This window comes from Marmota flaviventris, chromosome 2, assembly GCF_047511675.1.
Source record: "Marmota flaviventris isolate mMarFla1 chromosome 2, mMarFla1.hap1, whole genome shotgun sequence".
NCBI lineage: Eukaryota > Metazoa > Chordata > Mammalia > Rodentia > Sciuridae > Marmota > Marmota flaviventris.
This window is the reverse complement of record NC_092499.1, coordinates 159,530,592-159,545,807: the sequence shown is the minus strand read 5'-3', so window position 1 is coordinate 159,545,807 and position 15,216 is coordinate 159,530,592. Positions and strand designations below refer to the sequence as shown.

The 15,216-nt window shown below is 40.9% G+C and overlaps 1 protein-coding gene across 1 annotated transcript in view; it reads left to right on the top strand.

The window, feature by feature from the left end:
* The window catches only part of Slc24a3 (solute carrier family 24 member 3), a 538,383-nt gene that overhangs the window by 300,963 nt on the left and 222,204 nt on the right, over window positions 1–15,216 (top strand). The window contains exon 3 of the mRNA XM_027922464.2: window positions 13,558–13,634. Within this exon, the coding sequence (XP_027778265.2) occupies window positions 13,558–13,634 (77 nt within the window). The remainder of the gene's footprint in view (window positions 1–13,557; window positions 13,635–15,216) is intronic.

Below are 15,216 nucleotides of genomic sequence, written 5' to 3'. Positions count from 1 at the left end.
CATGAATCTTCGGGGAGATGTTACATATCTAAGCCATAACAGCATTCCCACAGGAACAATTGTAACTCAGGACAATGTGAAAAAAGCTGATTAAAAATTCTGGAAAATGAATAAGATGAGCAAAGACTAGAGGAAATATGAACTGAAAGAAGGAAATCACCCTGAGGGAGAGGGACATTGTTGGCTTTTCCCCTTGGGAAACTCCACAGTGTGCGCACTGTGTGGGGGATCGAGCTCAACAAAAAGCAGCAGTCTTACTGAATTAAGGCATCAGAGATTAGAGTTTGAAGCTCCTGAATTTTAATTAAAGATTGGAGGAAATATCCAAAAGGAAAGGGAAACAGAGGAAAAGCCTTGAAATATACTTATAAACTCCCCTCAAATACTGACTGACCTCTGGACTGGGCACACTTGGGGAAGACTCCAAGCAGCTCAGGAAAAACAATAGTTGAAAGACTGAATGGCTGAGGTGACAAAAAGTTGAGTTCAAGTTCCCAAAGTTAAGTGGGCCTGATTTAATAGTTTAGCCTTTTCATTAAAATTCTACAAAGACAACTTCCCAAGACTAAAGGCACAATCAAAAAAGTTTATCAGAGTAAAGTCTGAAGCCACCACAAAAGCCAACCCTACAGTAATTCAATTTCTTTTGAGAACAAAATTCAGCACTCTTCATAGGAAGACAACAGAATCCAGAGTCTCCTCAAAGCATCATTCATGAGGTAAACTACACAATCCAAAATTACTGGACTCACATCAGGTAGATTCTAAATCCTCTGACTGGGTTCTTGCCTACTACAAACTGTGACCACTCTTCTCTAATAACTATAAAATAGCAGAGTGACCTTCCTAAGATATCTCCCTCATTATAAGATGCTACTCTTTTTCTATACCCTAAAAGCCTAGTTGGAGACCAGAGTACATTGTCATAGCAAAAGGCACCTTATCTGTTTTATTCAAAGCTATAATAAATGTCATCATCATCAATGGGAAAAATAAATAAGGGAATTACTTTCTTGTTTGAAATAATTATGACTCTTTTTTAATATCTATTTATATGCAGTGACAGATTTTTTCTAAAAGATGAATTAATGATATTTGGAAATTAGTTATATAAGAAAAAAGTCTTGAGTTCATTTTCAACCCTTAAAAGAATTACAGGTGTAATTGGTAGATTCTTTGTTGCTTTGATCTAAAACTATAGGTAAATGAAAGATGTCCAATACATGGTAACATAAAAAGACAAAGGATTTATTGCAGGTAATATCTGTATTTTTCCCTCAAGGAAGGGTTTAGGTGTGGCCAAGTTAAAAATTGAGGAATAGCACAGCTTGTATTTTGCCATATAAATTAACCAATTTTTGTCTTCTTACAACTAGCTATGACTTTTCTTAGATATGTAATTTTATTCTTATAGACTAGATTCCAACCTAATATTTTGTCACTGTAATCTAATATATCTGCTTTAATGTATTTGGTATATTTGGAGGATTGTATTGGAACACTTTTAATATTTTCTTCTCCTTTTAAGTGGATTATATTCTATCTGAAATGCAGTTCAGAGGAAATGATGGTAGAGATCACTAGTAGTAGGACGAAGGAGTGCCATTCTTGCATTGTAGACTTTGTCAGCAAAGCTTCAGTGTAGAGAAATAAGGAACATACATCTCCATTCCTAATCTTATAAACCATAGCAAACATTGTTAATAGATCAAGATGCTCTTGCAATATAGAGTCAACTGTCATTACCAGTTGCTTAATGAACACAGGAGATAAGACCTATTTCCCATCCCCCAAATTGACAATCAAAGAATAAAATGGGGAAAGAATAACAGATTTTAAAAAGAGGTAGAGGGGAAGATTTGTGCTCCTCACCAAATCTTTCTATTATTACCCTCCCATCTAAAGAGCAATAGAATACTAAAGGTTAGTTTTAGTTTTGAGATTTGGTGATTTAACATTAAAAAATATCACTGATTTTGAAACATACAGTCATTTAGCTTGTCCCCCTCATCTTTTATAAAATAAATGCCCTAAAGAAATAAAAATGTTGAACATAGATTCCTCTAGGGAATGACTGCATTCAAAAAGAACTAATTTAAGCACATTTTTTTCAAAGAAACATTATCTGTGCAGTCTCATCCTTTCCAAGGGTAATGAGGGAATGGGCAGGCTTTTTAACCATTGTATGTCCTCTTAAAGAATAAGTGCATTCCTATGTACCTCAGCTTGTTGCTCCGGATTTCCCTGAATCAATAAGCAGACATAAGAACATGAAAGATGCAACACCCTGATCCGACCCTAAAGTCATCCATTCAAACATTCTCTCTGACACTGCCACCAAAGAACATTTTGAGGGACAAAGGAGGCCCAAAATGGACGTAAAGTTCTGAAAACCGTAGGAATATTTACCATAGATATTTTATTTTCTTTAATGAGGATTCATTACTGACACAGCCTTGGTAATTCCACAAGCAATGCATCCAAGATGTAGGCTGAAAATAGTCTTCCTGTCTGCTGCCATGTTTATAACCTGCAAATGGTATCTTACTCGTGAGATCACAGGATTTTCTACAGCAGCTGTGGCTCAGAGAGATTAGCAGCACTGATCTGTGAGGTTTTTTATTTTTTTAATTATTGATAAAAATATGTTTCTAGTTCATCAAATTACATGTCAGTGCTCTGCCAGGCCAAACATCTACGTAACTAATGATCAAGTTTCTTTAGTTCCAAAGAATGCTTGTTCCCTTCCAGGAGAAAAGCTCATGGAATGATTGTTTAAAATCTCCTGCCAATGGGGACATGAGCAAAAGGAAGAACTTTATTGTAGAAAACAAGGATCTTCTCGTGGGTGTTGGATCAACTTCAGCACCATGAAAAAGCAGCAAAGGTGGCTTCCCAACTTCCTCATTCAGGAGTGAGGTGATTCCATAATGCTATCTAGATTTCAAGATGAATCTCTTCTATATGAATTCATGGAAGTAAATTCACAGAAAATTGCCCAATGAGATTATGCTATGTTTGGGGGAAAATTCACCAGGATATGAATGAATCCTTTGCTGAAAAATTAACTTTTGTTGAAATGGAAAGGTGTAGAAATGCAAAAATTCCTAGTTCCTTTTGTTTTAATATGGGTTTTCAAGAAGTAGATCCTGAGGCAGACTCAAGTACAAGTAGTTTGGGAGATGATCCCAGGTCAGGGGCATTGAGAAGTGAGATCGTGAAACAGGGAAGGGAAGGCAGCCAATCAGAGCATGTTATAAAGCCAGTTATCACTGTGAGCAACTTCATTCTGTGGGGAACAGTGTAGAACACATGTCAGAGTGATCTCATCCAAGTAGTGAGGGAGCTGGGGTATTTGTACAACCACCTTCCATCAGACTTTGATTGAAGCCTTCTTCTGGGGGAAAGAGGGGTTTTAACTTTTCAGCATATCCAGACTGCCATATCTGGGCAATGCATTCTTTCTTAGGTTTGGAAAAAAAACATTAGGAAAAAAAAATGTAAGTGCTGGTGGATGCCTAATATGAAAGTGGAGGGGCCCCAGCACTGTGGGAAAGACAGGAAACACACCTTGTCCATATTTCTCCCTCTCCAATATTTATTAAAGTCAGAAAGAGCTAACATTTGATAATTTCTTACCCAATTCTAGGTTCTGCATATTTCATAAGCTTCTTCAAAATTCAATCTCATAATCACCATAAAATCTGCTATTGTTTTATTCTCCCATTTTGCATATTCTGAAACTAGGACTCAAAAAAGTTAAGGTATTTTTCCAATGCCACAGAGTAGTGAAGGAAGAATTCAAATCCAGGTCTTTATGCTCTTCAAAAATCTGGTGGCCAGTAGTAAACAAATGTCACATCATGAGCACTGACTGATCCACCTTTCCTTAATAAATTGGATTGGCAATAGGTTTTTGATTGGTTTTTGAAGAACTCTGTTGTGGCTCTTCTCTACCAGGACCTGTGATTGATCCTCCTTCACAGAGATGCTTTTCATGATCTTGCTTCCACTCATTCATCAGTCCACTTGAATTTGAAACTTGTCTGTTTTTTGAAGGGAAGAACTTATGCTAAAAGTCAAAGAAAAATGGTCAGTTTGACCTTTTTGTATAGTGAAATAAATATACTAAAAAGTCAAATCCCACCTTGATCTCCTCCATTAACATCTTTGTGGACTTGGGTTAGTTATTTAACTTCTTTGGGTCTCAGATTACTTATTTGTAAATTGGGGGTAGTAATTTTTTGTCAAGTTGAAGCAATGAAGAAGTCAGAAATATATAGTTGCATTCTTGATAAAAGTTTGTTCTGCCCTTAAATTCAGGGTACTGAAATTACTGGAATGATTTTACAGAGTTGCCCCCAATTTAACTTTCCTCCAACTGTTAATTCCTCAATGACAAGGACTATGCATTCTTTGTCTTTCCATACTAGGTTGAGTGTAGTAACCAGCAATGGTAAGAACTGATTAAATATGTATAATTTTGGCACTGTATTGATTTATTTATAATTTTTTAAAAATAATTAAGACATGATCCTTAGAACCAGATACAAATGCAAAAGATGATCTCAGTCAGGTATAGTAGCACATGCCTGCAATCCCAGTGAGTCAGGAGGCTGAGGCAGGAGGATTATAAGTTGGAGAACAGTCTAGGCAACTTAGTGAGACCCTGTTTCAAAATAAAAAAAAAATAAAAAGTATAGAGATATAGCTGAACACCCCCTGGGTTCAATCCCTGTAACCACACATGAAAAACAAAAATAAAAATATCTCAGAGCAGCAGTTCCCTGGAACCCCAGCATCCTCCCTTTGCCTAATTCTCTCTTTCTTGCATTTCAAAGGCTTGCTTAACCTCTCTGAGTGTAAGAATACGCAGGGATGTCTCTAAAACAGTTCCAGAAACTAACCAATTAAATTGTGCATATGCAGGTTGAACATCCGTAATCCCAAATCAGAAATGTTCCTAAATCTGAAACTTTCTAAATGCTGTTATGACACCACAAGTGGAAATCTCCATACTATGTAACTTTGCTTCATGCACAAAATTATTTCAAATGCTGGATGAAATTACATTCAGGCTATGTGTCTAAGGTACACATGAAACATAAATTAACTTTATGTTTAGACTTGGATCCCAATCCTAAAATATCTCATTATGTGGAGGCAAACTTGCCAAAGTCCAAAAATAATCCAAAATCTGAAACTTTTCTGATCTAAACACTTTGAATAAGGATTGCTCAACCTATATATGCTTTTACACAAGTTTTTTATGGCTAATATTCCTAAAGGGATCTCAGTGATGAAAAATCTGTTAATTTCTGAAATGCACATTTTGCTAGGCACTGGGAAGACGGGGAAGAATAAACATCCTATAACCTTAATCCCCCTCCCTCTGTCTAGTGGAGAGGCAGAAACAACCAAAATTTGGTACAAGGCAAGTTCTAATGTGCCAAAGGCTGTAGGGATGCCAAGGACCACATTATACCATTACACAGTACAGGCTAGGATATGCTGTGTAACAAACAGCCCCCAAATCTCAGTGGCTGCAAAGAATAAAATGATGCATTTTATTCATGCTGCATGTATAAAATGTATCAAGGGAGTGAGGATTCTGCTATGTCACTCAAGGTCCCAGGCTGATAGGAGATTCCTCCTGATTTATGTTTCAAGAATATTGAGACAATAAAATACAAGATGCTGAGATGAGGGCCTGATGTTGTGATGGCTACAGCATCCTGGATCCCTTCTGCTTAGACATGTTGAAGGATCTAGTCTCTTTCAGATGTGTTCATCCCTACCCTGGGCTGCTCCTTGATCAATATGTGATTAATATGTCTAACATATTAATGATATGTGATATAGACACTAGCTTTCAAAGCCAGATGTGATCCATTTCATTTTGGTCACATTTCACTAACAAAATTAGCTTCATGGTCCCACCTAACCTTTGATGAGTTGTAGAAAGTATTTCTTCCAAGTCTCTGGAACAAAAATAAATGGGATATTTGTGAGCAATGCTAATGGACACTGGAGTTGGGATCGTTATAGGAAGTTTTACTGAAATGAGCCTCCCAGCATCATTTATCAGCTAATTTTGTCTTGTGTTTATACAAAAACCACCTCTTGAAGAAAAGGCCCTCTGTGTTCATTTACATTTGTATTCGCTTGACATTTATGTCACTTTCATGGATCCCTGCCTGGTAGATGCTGGCAATAGAGAAAGAAATGACAGTGTTCCTGTCCTCAGGAGCTCATAGTGTCCCTGGATCTAAAATACATATGGGTAAGCAATGTGATTGTGAAATCATTTGATGGGCACTTGCACAGTACAATAGGGGCACAGATAAGAGTCAGAGAAGGCTCTGTGGGAGACCAGGTAAATAAGATACCTGGCAGAGTTCAGAATGTTCCAGCCAGGGAAAGTAGGAGCAGCGGGTTTTACAGGGGTGAGGAGGGGTGGGGTGGGAGGAGCACTGACAAATGAAAGTGTCTCAAACAATAGGGTAAAGTAACCCATTGCTGCAGGGAAGAGTCGGACAACGTTAAGACCCCCACTTTGGGGAGCAATCTTAGAAGATCAGTCCATCAAGTTGGATTAGGTATTTTTTTCCCTAAGAAAGATGCTGAGATGAGGGCCTGATGTTGTGATGGCTGCAGCATCCTGGATCCCTTCTGCTTAGACAGGTTGAAGGATCTAGTCTCTTTCGGATGTGTTCATCCCTACCCTGGGCTGCTCCTTGATCAATATGTGATTAATATGTCTAACATGACATGAACACTTTTCACCTCTCTGCAAACCTCTGTTTAGACTCTTCAAACTCAGGCCTCATGAACACAGCCAGGAGACAGAAGGGAAGCAAGGACACTGATTGCCGTTGCCTTGGAAAGGGGGATTCACTCCATTCAGGGCTTTGTGGTTTCCATGGGAACAGCACTGATGCTGTTGCTGGCCCCCAGGTTTGGCAGGATATACTGGAAGGAAATTGGGGAGGAGAAAAAGAGGAATAGAAAGAGACTTTGCAGACTTTGAAGGTATTTGGGGGAAATCTCAGCTGAACAAGGCTGCTCCATTTTCCCTGCATACGTAACCATTCCCAGCATGCCACATAGGCTGTGTGGTTCCAATGGGATATATTCACACAACTCCTGTGGACTAAACACCATCCTGTGGAAAAAGATACCAATGCAAGCCAGACAAAAATTGGCAATCGGTGGATTTCAACACCAAGACCAGAGAGGAATGTGCCAGATCAGGATTTTGTTATTGTTATAATTAGGAATAATGACAGGTAACTCCAGGAAACATGAATGGTAGGTATTTCACATACCTTGTCTACAAACTTCACAACAACTTCACAAGAATGACATCGACACACCCATCTACAGTTGGAAATGGGGCTCTGCATGGTATTGGGGGTCATCTGGACAGGGCTCTTATTCCCCACTGCAGGTCTTATACAAAATACAACCCAAAGGAAATGTCAGTGAACACTCTTATTCCAGTTCTAAGAGATGAGGAAACACACTTAAGCAGGGTGACATCACTACCAGCCATTAGCTCTGCAGGAGACACTGGAGGCCCCACACTGTTTAACCTCCTATTTTGTAGATGAAGGAACCAAGTCCAAGAAGCACTGGCAGAGCCTTCCAATCCAGTGTGCCACCCTGTCTTCATATATGCCTTTCAGATAGCTGCAGCTACTTTAAATACATCATTTCCCATATGCATATGCAAGGTACCAAAGTGTGTCATCTGTACCCCAGAGTTTGCCTGGTCTCTTAAAAGCAATCTTAGCTGCTGCTATCAGCTTTTTCCTGAACCATGGAGCCAGCTGGACAAAACTGACTTACTCCATCCCTACACCCCAGGGGTTGCTATCTTCAGAGTTCTTCATCCCACACTTATTAGGTGCTTGTTGTGTATACTACATCATCCCATGTAGTACTACTTGGAGCAGTGAGGAGGATGGTCAGTGGATAATTTGAGGCCCAGAGAGCAGATTGTCAGTGGATAATTTGAGGCCCAGAGAGATTCAGTGACATGTCACCAAAGGCCCTACTTGTGGGAAGTGATAGGATTGAGCTGTACATCTGCATATTCCCAACTGAGGGCACAAAAGTCAAACCTGGAATGAGAGAGGACTGTATTCTTTGCAAGTTGCCTGCAAGTACTTTGAACCTATTGTTACAGTTTCATCATCATCCTGATGTATACTTGCTTAGAGGGGGCTATGATGAGAAAGCAGTCACGGTACGTATGATCTATATCAGGTGAAGCTTTCCAGGGGAATATTTAACCTGGTCATTCTTTCTACCTTGTTGTTAACTATCAAATAAGAATTCTTGTCATTCTTGAAGCAGAATGATTGCTTCAAGATGATTGCTTTAGCTCTTCTCTGCCTTTCTCCACTGCACATTCCCTACCTTTATCTCAGCCATGGACCAACCACATAAAATTTGCAAGGAAGCCACATAGTGCCAACTGCTCCACTAATAGTCTCTGGTGTGAGCTGCACCCAGGCAGTGGCTGGCATCACCTCACAGAGAACTTTTATACATTTTCTCATGACCAGACATCACCTTCTGCTATGGGAAGGTGTCTTTCACCAGGGCCAGTAGCACTCACCTGGTGATGGATCAGATCAAGATCTAGAGGGCACAATAAGAACAGGTTCCTACCAAGATGCTTAATTCCTGGAATAGAGAGAAAGGAGGGTTCCTGAATATCAAGGATATTAAGGAGGATCCTGATTACATTTCTGTGGTCTCATCTCCCTCCTGCTTGGACAGGACCTTGGATGGCTCTTCAGCAGACATTTCAGAGCCAGCATTAGGTCGTTTGAGTCCTGCCCCCTCCAAGTGCATCCTGGTCTTGCCTAAGAGTCCCAAGGTTACCCATGTGTTGGCTGGGCATAGAGATCTCTGGCAAGGCCCTTCTCCTTCAAAAAGGCAAAGCCAATGGAATCCATGTCTTCAGTCAACTTTTATTTAATCCGCTTGTTGTTTGTGGAGTATCAAGGGGATTTCAAATCAAAATGCCTGGATTCAAAACCAGCTTTCTTATTTCCTGACATGGATCTCTGGGTAGAACCACTACACTGCCTGGGTTACTGCATGGATGAGGTGGCAGTGAGGAGGGAGGATGGAGCTATTGATTGTGTGGACACACTGTGGCTGCAGGCTCATACCTTCCGCCTCCTGTCTCATAGCATTGGTCAATGCTCATGTGTTGACTTAGCTCTCTTCATGTACTGCCCTTGGACCGTTATTTCTTAAAGCTACTTTACTCCTCAAGTAGGAATCCAACTAGGCAGGAAGTCGAGCAATCGCTGACTGCCACATATTTGTGACAAAACATACCTCAATCCTCACCTCTATATCCTTCTCAATTCCCCAAATGGTTAGGGACCTCACCTAGGCAGTTCTCATATGTTATTTGTTGGGTTGGCACTCTCCCAGGGAAGACAACTGGCTTTTTATCTATGTGATAGCAATTGTGATCAATAAATTAACTTGGTATCCTATTATCCATCTCCAGTTCGCAGGGTGGGAAGACAATAAGAGTGGTTACATCTGAACCCTGGAACGAGCCAATGCTGAAAAAAATCCTATGGCAATGACAACTGAGAAATGCAAAGAAAAATCAGCCTATCTGTTTCTCTCTGGTGGTGTGGCAGCAGAATGTAGATCAGCTCAGATCCTCTTTTTGGAGAAAGTCATGAAAAAGAAGAGGTCTCTGGGTAGAGTGTGATTACAAGTTGGTGCAAGGGGATGGGATGACAACGTTAGGGGCAGTCACTGCCCTGAATTTTCTGGCCCTGCTCTGCAGGCTTCTAGCTATGGAACTTCAAGTGTGCTACATAATCTTCTTGTCTTTTGAAATCCTCATGTGAAAAATGGGAATAACAGCATTCTGTGGGGGTGGAAACAGATAGTGGAGGCACAGTACAAGACTCAGTGCCTTCCAGAAGCAGGTGCTCAATAAATGTGCACTGTTGTCATTTTTGCCTAGTTTTGATATCAGTCCGATGGCTTCCCTGCCCAGGGTCATTTTCTCAAACATGTTAGGTTCATCACCAGCCAACCTAGGCTTAAACTTGGCTCCCGATATTACTGAGAATTTATATAAAAAGCCTCAGGAAAAAGTTGCAAAATTGTGGACATTGGGTGTCACATCTTCAGGACCAAAAATTGGGATGCAAACTCTAGGCAAAGCCAGGAAGCATGGAAGCCAGTCGCCTTACTGGAAAAGTCTGGATTGGAGGCACCAGTCCCAAAGGAGTGGAACATAGCTGCTCTGAAAGGGCTTTTCCTCTTCTAGTTTACTGAGTTTGAAAAATGGGAATAAAAGAACATTTCTCAAAGTTTATGATCCAGTTTGGACTTTTGGGAGAGGGAGAGGAAATGTGGGAACCACCAGGTGGTTATTGGTGCTAAAACTCATTTACCTAAAGAGAGTTCAAAGTGAAAGTTAAAGGATAAAGCTTGATGGCATCTCAAGAATGTGAGAGATTCTGTGAGATTCTGTGACAGAGAGGAAGAAGGGGGAAAAGAAGGATGACTAAAAGGCTCCAAAGAAGCCCCTTGTGGACACCATCATGAGCAGGGAGGTTTTAGGAACTAAAGGGCTTCCTCCTCAGGGAGGGCTGGAGAGCTTTCTCCAGCTCTGCCCAACCTGGCAAGGGGCCAGAGCAGTAGACCTGCAGAGAAAAGAGATTAGACTTGGACATTGCAATAACATGTCTGGGATCCTTGCACATGAACTTTCCAACTTTTTCTGTGGACCTTCATCCCCTTATAGTCATTTTCAGATGTAGTTGTGTGCAGTTGCTAAGGTGACATCCTCTAGGCTTCTTCTCATTTTCCCTATTCATTGACCTGGAGAATTCTGTACAGCATATATTTAGAACAGCTTTCACTTAGGAAAACTTGGGGTGATCACAGCATGCCTCTTGTTCCTTATCCTCCCCCTTTCAACATCTCAAATATCAGACAAAACTAGCTAGTGTGATTAACTAGACACAGGTGAGCCTTGCTTTTTGTTAAAATGGCCTTATTGAGTTAACATTGATGATGAAAAGTATACATGTTTATGGTCTTTCGATATACAGATGCTCTTGAATTTACAATGGAGTCACATTCCAAAAACTCATCAAACCCTGAAAATATTCTTAATTGAATCTATGCTTTATGCTTTATATACCTAATCTACCAAGCATCATAGCTTACACTAGCCTACCCTAAATATGCTGGGAATACTGATATTAACCCTCAGTTAGATATCGCCAGAGAGCATTGTACTGTATTTCACTAGTCTGGGAAAAGATCAAAATTCAAAAGTCAAAGTATGATTTCTACTGGATAGATAAAGCTTTTGCACCATTGTAAAACTGAAAAATTATAAACCATCGTAATTTGGGGGCTGTAAATTATGAAATGATCACTATATTCCAAGATAATTAACATATCCATCACTTCTACATACTTGTTGTGTGTGTGAAAGAGAGAGAAAGAGGAGAGAGTGTTGAAAAGATTTAAGATATATCCTTCTTGGCAAATTTCAAGTACAAAATCAGTATTGTTATCTCCAGTCTCCTTGCTGTACATTAGATGATCTTGATCTAGGAGTTCACTCTGCCCCAAATACCTTGTGTCTCAGACCCAAGACCACATGATGCCTCTTACTCCAGCACTGCTCTATAAATAAAGAAGATCCTTTTCAGAGAGTATCCAATGGCTTTGGTCTCAGACAAACCTCAGGCCAATGAGCCACAATCCTGTGGCATGTGGTCTGTAATCTTCTGGGGTCCCCAGCAGGGTTGGGGGCCCGTAGTCATCTACACACCCTTCAGCACCACTGCTTTTGACATTTCTCCCTCCCTGGTTTATCATCTCCTTCATTCACAATGCACTGTGGAGTCAAAGTCATCTTATACATCTTCCCTGTACACTGGTGATGGTTTCTTTGAGTACTTGCTAGAGAAAGACCAAGGACGTCCGTCACTGAGCTCTGAAAGAAAGATTGCATCCATTGGCTGGGGGTGTTTGCTGAAGGTGGGGCTGAAGTCAGGGTGTGGCCTGTGCTGCTTCTTGCAAGCACCTGGCCTGACACATCATCCAGAGAGGGATCAACGACTTCCTATTGGAGGGATGACAGGAAGTTTCATAAAGGAGTGGTGATGTGAGAACTTGGCCATGAAGGTTGATTGATTTTATGACAGGGAGCACAGTTAGGAGTGAGGGCTGATGCTTGTGTGTATCAATAGACAAATAAAGATACAGAAAGAAGAAAGTACAAGGTATATTCAGGGAATGGCATATGATCCTATCTGGTGAGATATGAGAACAACCCAGTGCTCACTGCCCAGCTTGAACAACAAGCACAGTAAATGCTCAGTGAGTAGTTAATGAATGGACACATGCAAAGCATGAAGAAGAGGGGGAAGAAATCTCTAGTGGGAAATGGTTAGAACCCACTTGGAGCCACCAGTTCACATACTCAGGCTTAGATGCCACGGTACAGGAGGTTTGGGAGCAAGGAGGGGCCTGGCCAACCCTGTGGTGGATATCCCAGTTCCATGGCCAATATGGGTCGAGTCTGAAAGAGGAGCAGACTGACAGAGCAGGCTGGGAGTGTTAATAGTCACAGCCCACAGTCTTAAGCCATGGCAAGGAGAAAAGGAACAGAGGAAAATGGATAACTTAGAACAGGGCCTTTAACCTGCCCATGCCACAGACCCCTTTGGTCACTCAGTGAAGCCTACAAGCCCTTCTCAGAAAAAAAAATGTTTTTTATTGCATGTAATAAAGTACATACAGTTACAAATGGAACCTGATCATGTTGAGATGAAATTGTCAAAATATTAGAAAACAAATTTGCAAGACAGTAGTTCACATGCTTCCTTGTTAAACTTTTTAAGTCATAAGTGGTCATCTACAGACCACCATAGCACTGAAATGATGAGCAAGAGCCACATGGATATAATAAATAATACAGTTGGCCCTCCATATCCATGGGTTCTACATCCATGGATTCAACCAATCATTGAAAATATATTTTTCAAATTGTATGTTGTATTGAACATGTACAGACTTTTGTTCCTTGTCATTATTCCATAAACAACACAGTGTGGCAACTATTTGCATAGCATTTACAATGTATTAGGTATGATTTAGTATATGAGAGAATGTGTGCAGGTTCTAGGCAAATATTATGCCATTTTATATAAAGGACTTAAGGATGCACAGATTTTGTTATCCCCCTGAGGTCCTATATGAATACCAAGGAACAATGGCAATATGAAAATTTCTACTAGGATTCAGGCCTCAGGTTTTTCTAATGCTACTGTGGTTTGTTACTCCTCTTCTTATTTGAAGAAAACACTGAATTCTATAAAGTTTTGTAAATTAAAGATGCAAAGCTTTTTCTCATTCAAGATCATGAATCCCATATTAACACTTGGACTCTAAAACCAGAGTTGGTAACAATGTTCCAACCCTCCAGCACTGAAAATGTTGGCATTTGTACTGAGCTGGGTTTTTCTCTCTCTTCTTTAGCCCTGCATGAATTCCCCAATGACATCTTCACCAATGAGGATAGAAGACAAGGAGCGGTGGTCCTCCATGTGCTCTGTGTAAGTACCCATCTTGTGCCTCTGCCTGAGGGTTCGGAGGGCAGGAGGTAGGTGGCCAGCTGAGGTGCCTATACAGGAGTCTCCCTCCCTCCTGGTGGGAGGCCTCTCAGTCCTGTACTGAGCCATGTCTAAATGCAACATCTTTCAAAGATCACAGGTTTATATGCTGAAAGACATCTGTCTATATTTATTCCTTCAGGTTAGTGCCCAAGTGTGGACTCTGAAGTCAAACAGACTTGCTCTCCCATGTTGGCTTGATTCTCTCTCTGCTCACACACCATCCTCCTGGGGACCCCTTTCCTAACCAGCCTGTCTAATGTACCTCAGTATTTCTACTTACCATGCCTTATTTTTCTCCATGTGACCAGCCATTAAATAGTTATTTGCTTATTGTTTGTTGATCTCACATATAAGTACTATGAGAAGAGAGACTTTGTTTTGTACTTGGTCTCATTCCCACACCCATTGTTGACACATAGTGGGGATAAAAAATTTGCTAAATTCGTGAATTAAACATGATTATAACTACAATAGCATCTGGAAAATAGTAGGTGATCAAAAATAACTTGTTTTTCCCTTCTGGACTTGTATGTTTATCATTATTTCAGCATCTTTCTCAACAGACCTACTGGATCTAAGGGCTTTCATTACCTTGTCCTCATTTGGAGAGTTTGGGCAGGATTTGTGTGTGTGTGTGTGTGTGTGTGTGTGTGTGTGCGCGCGCACGCGCACGTGCATGTGAAGATTTGTCTAAGGAGTGGCTGCAGAACCAGAAAGCTCCAACCAAAGTCAGGTCTAGATGCATGATTGTTTTCCATTTCTATGGTGTTCAGTCTCTCTTGCAATGCTCTTAATTCCATTCTTGTTATTCCTGCTATGAAATAAATTCCCCCAATTTAGTGACACATCCAGTCACTATTTTGTTTTGTTTGTGAGTTCTTTGTGTCAATCATTCCGAAAGGGCATGAAGAGAATGCTGCTCAGTGTAATCTGGGGCCTTGGATGGGGCTGGAGCCACTGGTTCTAGGGGATTCCCTTCCAAGAGGACTTCTCCGCTGCCATGTCTGGTGCCTAGTCTAGGACTGGCTAAAGGACTGGCTCATCTGGGACCATGCACCAGAACTCCTTCATGTGACTTCTCCAGCATGGCAGGCACTGGGAGTCAGACTTCCATGTGTCAGCTGGCAGCTCAGAGAGAAGAGGTTACTTTGTGGCCTTTTGTGATTTGACTTTGGAAGTCAAATTTGACATGGCATCGTTTCTGTCATACTCATTGCACTCCCAGACGACCATGACCCAAAGGAGAGGACAGAGAACTTAGTTTTCAATACACACGGGGAGACGGTTGGTAGCATACCCTGGGCTCTGGAGTCAGGTTAGACATGGGTTCAAAGCCCACTTCTACTGTATATGCTTTGTGTGTGACTTCTGACAAGAGAGGTCTGGATCCATGAGCCACCCTGAACCTAATTCCTTTCTTGATGGAAGCAATAAACACTTCAACTCTTTCCCCATCCCCACTGCACCTAGAGCAGGGAGGAAGGCATGTCTCCTTTTAACAAGTGTGTCCTCTAAAAATACC